The sequence below is a fragment of the Thunnus maccoyii genome, chromosome 9, assembly GCF_910596095.1.
Source record: "Thunnus maccoyii chromosome 9, fThuMac1.1, whole genome shotgun sequence".
NCBI lineage: Eukaryota > Metazoa > Chordata > Actinopteri > Scombriformes > Scombridae > Thunnus > Thunnus maccoyii.
Genome location: NC_056541.1, coordinates 32,458,876 through 32,467,924, shown reverse-complemented (window position 1 = coordinate 32,467,924; position 9,049 = coordinate 32,458,876). Strand labels below are relative to the sequence as shown.

General features: G+C 39.1%; 1 protein-coding gene across 2 annotated transcripts; it reads right to left on the bottom strand.

Annotated features, from left to right (window-relative positions):
• Positions 1–1,295: 1,295 nt before the first annotated feature.
• On the bottom strand, positions 1,296–7,749 carry fgf17 (fibroblast growth factor 17). Of its 2 annotated transcripts, none has more exons than XM_042421719.1 (5): positions 7,384–7,749; positions 7,227–7,263; positions 6,779–6,956; positions 4,981–5,087; positions 1,296–1,807 (listed from the first exon to the last, which is right to left on the bottom strand). In XM_042421719.1, the coding sequence occupies exons 1-5, from the start codon at positions 7,413–7,415 to the stop codon at positions 1,517–1,519; spliced, it is 645 nt and encodes a 214-aa protein (XP_042277653.1). In that variant the 5' UTR covers positions 7,416–7,749; the 3' UTR covers positions 1,296–1,516. The 2 variants fall into 2 exon arrangements, with proteins under 2 accessions (XP_042277653.1, XP_042277654.1); XM_042421720.1 differs by having other exon boundaries at positions 6,779–6,923.
• Positions 7,750–9,049: the final 1,300 nt, after the last annotated feature.

Genomic DNA, 9,049 nt, shown 5'->3' with positions numbered 1-9,049 from the left:
TGAGTTTTAAAACATAAATACTAAGCTAAAAAATTGTATTATTGTTATTGATCCCTATAACAATATCAAAGAGTACATCTTTGGGGCGACAGAGTATGAGTTGGGGAAAAAATGTAGGCAGTAAAAAGTAACTTTCACATCAGATTGAAATATATTCTTGCCTTTGCCTTAAGGCCCACTTTTAACATGTTTGCTTTTATTATATTGTTTTCTGTTTTCAGTTTCGGTCATAAAATATATGGAGACCACAAGGTATCATTAGCATATTAGTGATCATTAAAGTGGTTGTAAGCAGTGCATTATATACTGTAGACACTATAGAGAAAAAAACATAAATAGTAAATGAGAAAGATTCAGATCCAGATCACTAGTTATCCATCATATATGTCCATATGTGTGTTGTATATGTAATATCCTTGTTGCTTAGTTTCATCTCATGACAGCTGTTAATGTGTGCATATGTTAATATGACATCTCAAACCTTTGACATTTTCAATAATATCCATCTTTTCAGTAATATTCCCGCAATTTGAGCTCAGATGATTTGACCTCTTTGGAGCTCTGCTGGTTTTCTGTCAAGTGATTTTGAAAACTCAGATATCAAAGAGTCCGATTTCAGACCTCAGATTTTCCATGAGGTTTTAACATTATGTTGTCTGCCCCGTGTTAAAAATAAATCTGGTGAAATTCTACTTTTTTCCTCTTGTTGACAAAACCAATTAAAGACAAAACCAAAAATGTATCATTCCTACTTCCTTAGAACTCTATGGTTGTCCAAAAACTATTAAAAACACATCAATGAGCCACACTGTTGCACTGAGTGACGTGTTCTTTCATTACTATGAACACACACACGGTAGTTTATTTTGACTCAATCCCACACACACCATCCTGCTGCCAGAAATGTTCTCTAGAGCACTAAATGTGGATTAATGCGCCACTGAAAATAGTCCCCAACAAATGTACTTTTTCCTCCTGTGTGAGTAACATTTGCTAAAAACTGCAGTGACCAGCTGTTTTTGAAAATTACTGAGTCTTTCTAAAAATGAAACTATATATTTGTGAGTTTTCAAATGTTTACATATTCAGTAGGAATCTGTATGTTAATCTTTCTATCGATGTATCTTGGTTTCATGCAGCATCTTATATCTTGTGAATTTTTAACCTTTTGTATTTTGGCCTGTAATATGGAGGCAGCCATCTAGTTTAAAGGTGAATAAATATAAATGTTGCCTTTGTAATCCTGCAGTTTTGTGATAACCACCTGACCGCATTTATGATGTCACTTCATCCCTCGCAGCTCTCCGCCAGTCAACACAGACACACAGGAAGATTAAATATAATCCATCTGCTTTACTCTCTTTCAGTATTTACACATGATCATTTTACAGCAATATTACTTTAGATTTATGGCATTTTAACCATCTTTTACCTATCAAAAATATACAAAAATAAAATCACAATCTGTTTCTCCCTATATCACGGCTGTCATCAGTCCATTTTTTCCTGCTGCGTGTTAGGAAGAGGTACGTGATTTCCTGTTCCGTTTCGCTCGATGTGTGGCCGGAAATCGGATGAACTCAAAGTGTTTGCTTTGGTCAGTGTTGGGAAAGGGTGGCGGGCCCGTGTGTAGCCTCTTGATGAAATGGACTTCTCTCTGGTTCTCCCTTGTCCTGGAGGCTTTGATGGGCCTCCCTTTCCTGGTGAAAGCCACATACCAGCCCTCATACTTGGCATTCTGGAAGGCCGTGTAATTGTTCTCCAGTACTATCTCTGTGAAGATACAATCCCTGCTCCGGCCGTTGGGCTGCGTGAAGACACAGAAAGGGTTTCCTATGTTACAGCTGGCACTCAGATTCGCATACATATCTAACACAATGATCAGTGAGTTTCAATGACAAACTGCTGCATCAATCACATTTCTGATAGGAATTTTTCTAGCATGATGGTGTTTTATACATGGATCATGAACTAGTTGTATACTAGGAATATGAAGGCTAAGACGCCAATGGCCAATTCACACAAGATTTTACATGTAACTTTTCAGTGAAGACATAAGACATTATTCCTCTTATGAATAAAAAGTTGAATTCGTTAGTAATAAAATACACTCTTGCTCAATTCACTACACTCAAGTAATTTGCTGTTCCAGTCTTACTTGGGCTGGTATGACTAGTAGCTTATAACGGCTAATGTTAGCAAACATTACATAGATACTGCTGAGTCAGTTAGCATCAACCACAATTGTCACTTGAGCCACAGTGGCTGCTGTTAAGCAAATGTTTCAGTCTACTCTTAAGGTCTTTTTTAGGTTTTGAACTAGTTTGTGAGTCTGGATGTTTTTAATGCCACACATTTTTTTCAACAACTGTAAAAATGTGCGTTCCTTCAGGTAACTTCATTGTATTGGTTAAATTAATAGTTCAATAATAATTATTGTTATCATGATTATTATTATTATTGTCGTTGTTGTTGTTGTTGTTGTTGCACAAGCATTTCCTTTAACCCCGCCTGCCAGCCGCATGCACACCAGAGACTTCCACCAGCCCAGCTGGCTAACTTCCAGTTTAGCCCTCCGCTAACTTGAATGGAATGAAATAATTAAATCATGCAGCTCTTCTAGACTTTCTAAATGTTATCAAACCAAATGTACCAAATTCTGATTGATCTTTTGAGGGGGATGTGATACTAAAAAAATGGATCCCATGATTGTGTGTGGGAAAAATGCTTTTTGAGCAGGTGTGCATCACATCACAGACCCAGAAGTTGTAATTACACAGTTTGGCCATGTCAAATTAGCTTCAAATCCTGGTGCTGTTCCTGGGGACTGTTGGTTAGCTTAGCTTAGCACAAAGACTGGAAACAGTGAGAAATAGCTAGCCTGGCTCTCTCCAAAGGTAACAAAATGTGCCTTCCGGCATCTCTAAAGCTCACTAATTAACATGCTAAGCTAAGTTAACCTGCTTCTGGCTAAGCAGGCCTGGTGCTAGGTACAGGCGACCTAGGCAACCGCACTCAGGGCGCCATCATGGATGTATTGTAAGAGGTGGATAGGGCTCTGCCACTCAGCCGTGCAGCCAATTTTTTTCCAGAAGTCATTTGCAATATAAAGGCAAAAAAAATACCCCTGCAGCTGTAATTACATAATATCATGGTTGCCTTGTTTACAATTCCTTACTTCAAATAAAGGGTCGGGGCTGAGCTAATGGAGTGTGTGGGGACTGGAACAGCCAGAGGGGCGCGTTTCAAGATGAAAAGCAAAAAGCTATCAGGAGCGCGGGACAGAAAAACAAAAAAGAAGAGAAGTGTGCCAATCATAAAAGTGTGTATTTTCTTAAGTTTTGTTATGTAGCTAGCTTACTCCTAATGTAGTTAGCTGGCTATCTAACATTAGCTGCTATCGCGAGCTTAACTACATCAGTAAGTGCTAGCTAACATTAGACCGCTAGGATAGCTAGCTGCTATATACAATCTAATCAATAAACTTGTTTCTGTTTTCCCTGTATATCCATAGAATCACTTGAAGAAACATCTCAACAGTTGGCTACCTCTTCTTCTCATGATGACACATCTTGTTTAACAGCCACCTCATTTCTACAACCATAATTGTCTACACACTCCATACTTTTGTCTCAATCCGTCGATTCAAGTAGATTCCTTATAAAAGATTGCATTATGACCTGTGTTCATGTGTGAAGCTTGTGTGGACATGAGGAAAGAACAAGTGTAATAAATGTATCGTCTGCCCTGCAGAAGCACCAGATACAGCCTCCTCTGTCCAGCCACACAAACCTGCTGCTGCTGAGACAGATGAACCACTTTCAGCTGATCCTTCACATCTGATAGACATATATATATATATGATATCATATATTGTATTTTTTTTTTCTGGGGGAAGGGGGGTTGGTGTGTGGGGGCTGGACTGAAGGTCACCCAGGGCACCAAATGTGCTAGGACCAGCCCTGCCTTTAAACAACGAAAATATCAATCCGATGGCTTCACATATATCATGGACATAGACATTCCCTGCCATTCATTTGTGCCTGGATTATTTTGAAGTTAAATAACTATGTCATCATTATTAGCCTGTTAGCTTTCTGGTATGTAATTAACATGTAAATCTAAACAAAATAACTTACAGAAAGATAATGACAGCTAAACCTTTCACCAGTTTGAAGTTGTGAACTTTACAGTGAACTTAAATGCCTGATCAGTCCTTGATGAGCTGTCCTTTCTGGATTTACTTTTATATCTATCAGCAGACATGATCATGGCCACTGTTTCAACACTTCTAAAACATGATGAGAAATAGATTTATGACTTGTCATGATGTCTGCCAGATATGTGAATCCATCTTTTCCATTTCCACAAAGGAAGTGGAGAGTTGACTTGTGACCAAACAGACAGGCAGTGCATGATGGGAGGGTACTTTCCCCCCATCACTGTCAGCCATGGCCAATAAGGCTGAGCAACTATCACTCAGTCCTCTGAGGATTGCTTTTTTCCAGCACATCATGTCCTGGGATGACTGACAAGTTATGAGACTACAATGATAACAGAGTTAGACTGAAGCTTCACTGTATGAGCTCAGTGTATGTTGTAGTGAATGTAAGATCTGATAAGGTGAAGCCAGGCACAGATTTTGTGGATTTAGAACTTTTTTCCATTCTGCAGGTTGTTTTCGGTGACTGGAGACTTTTTGTCCACTCATACAGCTGATATGACATTTTATCTATATGATCGGCAAAGAGTGTAAAATAAAACCTGAAATTTTGCCTTAATGTACAAAGATTATATGTTACACTTCTGCTTGCAACGATAGCCGCTGCTAATTTAGCTGCTTGTAATATTGCCATACAACAAATTTTAATTTGTTTGTCACAGCACCGACTCAAAACGTTTCTATACAAACTAAAATCAATGTAAGGTTTTAATATCTGCGGCCAAAAGTCTTCTTGATACAGAAATGTTGCATCATACCTTTCCAACAAGTTTCCCCTTCCGGTTCATGCAGAGGTAGCGTCCACTTTCTGCACCTCTTATCCTTACTCGACTGCCGAAGGTATCTGTCTCGACAAACAGACGAGCTGCAAGAGGAAGAGAGAAGAACGTTAAGTAACGTAAGGACCAAACACAGACTCATCTTCACTGAACACATCTCTCTTTTTTACATATACAGCCAAACATGCCGTTCCCTAAATGAATAGCACATATTCTTCAGACCTGCCTTAAATTTGTATCTTTTTCCACAAATATGAAGAACTACATTTTCTACTTTAGTGCACAACGTAAGACATAAACAGCATTTATAGTCTGATTTTCATTCATTACGGCTTATGAGACAAGAGATAAAAGACGCACTTCACAGAAAGGGTTACTAACTTAAGGTCTGCATTTAATATATTTCAAATATAGACAATGAAGTGTGTAAAGATGTTATATTTTTGTCAGTTGAGGCATTGTGTTACCTGTTGATATAAGAACTTGTTTTGTTTTTCTACAGGTTATAATTTTGAATGTGACTTTTGTACTCACACTGGCCTCATTAGGCTCCTGATGTTACCTTTAACATCAGCTGATTAAATAAATGTTATCACTGCACATTAAAGAGCTCTATTGGCAGCAGAATATACATTCTCAATTGAATTTGTCCTGCTGTTAATTATGGTCACTAGGCATTACAACAGCCTTGTGTATTGGGGCCATAGAGACAAAGCACTTGGCCTAATCAGCCACTAATTTGCCAGACGATGGCATCATGGATACAGCAGGGAGGCTGAATTAACATATAACAGCCTGAAAACAGCTCACAGAGGGAGGGACGAGCTGGATGGAGGTGAAACTGCAGGTTGTGCCTGAGGACAGGGTCTCCAGCAAGGGTCTAAACTATCTGTGAGGGACCCAAAGTTGAATTTGATAGAAAGTTCTCTCTTTATTCTTCTAAAGAACTTGTTTACGTGCCAAAGCCACTTGCACTTTATCTTTTGTTTCCCAAAAGTGAACATTTGTGCAAAAATCACAATCAATAAACCTTTACCCTAACCCCAATGACCACTTTTAAAATAAAATAATGTAAATATGGGTCCAAACTGGCCCCAGTCTGTGTCTCTCATTACATATGAGTCATAGAGCGAAGCATCTGATTATATCAAAAAAAATAAATATCTAGAGATCTTTGAAAAACCCAGAGCTTTCAGTCGTTACTGTTCTCGGGGTATTTCCAGAATCTGCTGCACAATAGAATAAAATAAAATTCCCCAAGTTGTACTTTTTTTTTTCCTAATCCAAACAAAGATGGTAGTCAGAAATGTTTTTCCTTACTCAATCTGTACAACATGAAGCAAAATTCAAATATTGTTATCTGTTATATTGGTAACATGTAAATATTTTTGCTTGTTTGTTTGTTTGTTTTCATTTCCAGCCACCTGGTTTAAAAATATAATTTGCAACTTTTGGTTACAGGTTAAAATATTTTTTTCATTTTTCCAGGAACAGAATATTTTTCATCCATATGGTGAGAAGAGTCTTTCAGAACCAAAGATCAGTGGTATTTATTTTAAATCTTTAACTTTTGGTCTGTCTTTGGTTTTAAATGATGCACGAGGACACTGGTTAAAGTCCTGTAATGATGGAATAAAGCGATTCCTACATAATAACAAATTGCTGAAGGATCCCCGTGGAGCTTCACGGTGGGAAATACAACCCTATAGAAAAAAAAAAGCTTCAACCAAAGTGAAATGACCTACAAGGTTAACAACAGGCCTCGGTCATCTCTTACCGTACATATTTCCATCCTCAGCTGTGGCGGTGACCCTTTTGCCCTGAATCTGGACGTGTTTCCCGCTGGTGCGGCTGTAGAGCTGGTAAACCCTGACCTGTCTGCGGCTGAGCTGGTCCGTCACTGCGCCCTGCGTCCTCACATACTGGTTAAAATTAGGAGACGGGTGATTCTCCCCCTTTTTTATGCAAAGGGAAAAATAAAATACATAATTTTTTTCTTTCTAATCTGGGATAAAGAAATGTGTAGCCAATTTATAACCACCAAAAACAGGTTGTACAAATCGAATTTGTCCTATAAACTTTTTTTTTTTTTTTTTAATATCCAGTTATCCCCTTAGAGACTTGTGGTATGTCTGAAATATTGAAGTTGAGTTTTTAGAACTTATTCAAACGTGTCACTTTCTATACAGGAAAACTGAAACAATGACGATAGGTTTAGTTCTTACCTGAGCATGGCACCACAGCACGAAAAAATGAAACGATCTGTAGATGTGACAATAAATGAAAAGCGGTTATTATCAAGAATTCAAAGTCATTTCTGTCAATCATACAGGCCTAACCACAGTCTGGCAAGCTCGTCTACAGCCGTATCAGTGCTCTTACATGTAAATGCAGCGCTGGTTTATTCCATACATTCTCCTTTTTATTTCATCCGACCAAGAAACGGATTCTTGAGGCAGATAAATCCAGAAGGATGCGATAAATAAATCCAGCGGAGCTCCCACACTGTTGCATATGCACTCCTGACCTGTCCATCCACAACAGCAGAGTCTCTATATAAACACCTCGGAGTGATTTCCCCTCACATTTATCAAAAACCTGATCCAGCTGACTGAGTGTCGCAGCCCTCTTCAAAAGATCCGTCATCAAAGGCACATCCACCTACATCCATTATAGTTTGATTTCTCATCACATCAGCGGGGTTAAATGTGAGAGATCCCGGCGGCAGTGCAGGTCTGCTTGGGTTAATTCCAGGTTTTGAAAAGCCCTCTGTCTCACCGGGATCAGGCTGCTCACTGGTTATATGCTGAAAGGCAAAGTCCCTCCCTGAAATCTTTCTGCTGTGGGTGGGCACAGCAACAGGACCCCTAACGATGATTTAATAGGCAGACGCAGATGTGCAGGAAAAAAAAATCATTCACATTCTTTAAGATACATGAGAAACACAAGAAAAAAGACAAATCCTGAAGTTAAATTGCTGAGGAAAACGAAACTGCTCTGAGATTAGACAGTCCCTCTGTCTGCCTAATGTAGATCATTACTGTAGCATTGTATTTAAAAGTGAGTAGTCTAATGGCACCTTAAGGGTGTGGCAATGAAGTGTTAAAGAGACCATTGACCCCCCCACCCCCACTCCCCCACACCACACTTCCCTTTTATCTTATGTTAACTGGTCACACTTCCAGCTCATGTTAAAGGAGCCCAAAACAAATCATGTAGACAAAAGGCCTGTTTCATCTTGAAATAATAACAGAATAAACATCCCAAGATGAGCAGGATACTGTCTTTCCTCTTCTTTTGTTAACAATTAATGTTCAGGTTTGAGAGAGAAGAGAAGAGAAGAGAAGAGAAGAGAAGAGAAGAGAAGAGAAGAGAAGAGAAGAGAAGAGAAGAGAAGAGAAGAGAAGAGAAACTGTTGATATTAATATAAAAATCTGTCTATATTTCAGTAGATGCTTATAGTTTGTGCCCATGCACAACAGTGTAACATGAAGCTTCAAGTGCCTTCACATCTTACCCTTCTCATGTTCTCTTGACCCCGCCGCCACCATCACCCCTGCTTAGGGCAATAAAGTGGTAAAATGCAGCAGTTAGGCATCTCTGACATGTCAATCTGCTTGTGACTGGCTGACAGGAGCCAGCAGCAACTGATTCTACTTGTTGATGTCACTTCTTACTGTAAGGCACCACCGGGCCATCAATCAATCAGTTCTCCTCTTGTATCACAACAATCAATATTGTTTTAGTCAGAAACCTAAACAGACAATAAGAGTGATCTGTGCCGAGAAATGATTAACAGCATGATGCATGGTCTGGCAAGTGTGTGTGAATGTGTGTGTGCTTATAAGGGAGATGAGCATGTCGCAGGCCCACAACCACCTCATCTCAGCATGAGACTGCCCTTCATCTGGGAAACCTATCTGCTGCCCAACGAATGTCATATCTGATCCCGTTGAAACCTGCATGTACAATTATACAAGTAAACACTAAGTCTCAGTATATTGAGAAACAATATATTGAAGTAGATTTGGGATCACTGGTTGGGCAA

Coding starts and splice junctions, on each gene's coding strand:
- fgf17 (XM_042421719.1), bottom strand. CDS start 7,415: ATGTATGGAATAAACCAGCGCTGCATTTACAT. Junction 6,957..7,226: donor TGCTGTGGTGCCATGCTCAG/GTAAGAACTAAA, acceptor TGCATAAAAAAG/GGGGAGAATCACCCGTCTCC. Junction 5,088..6,778: donor TGAGGATGGAAATATGTACG/GTAAGAGATGAC, acceptor TTCCTCTTGCAG/CTCGTCTGTTTGTCGAGACA.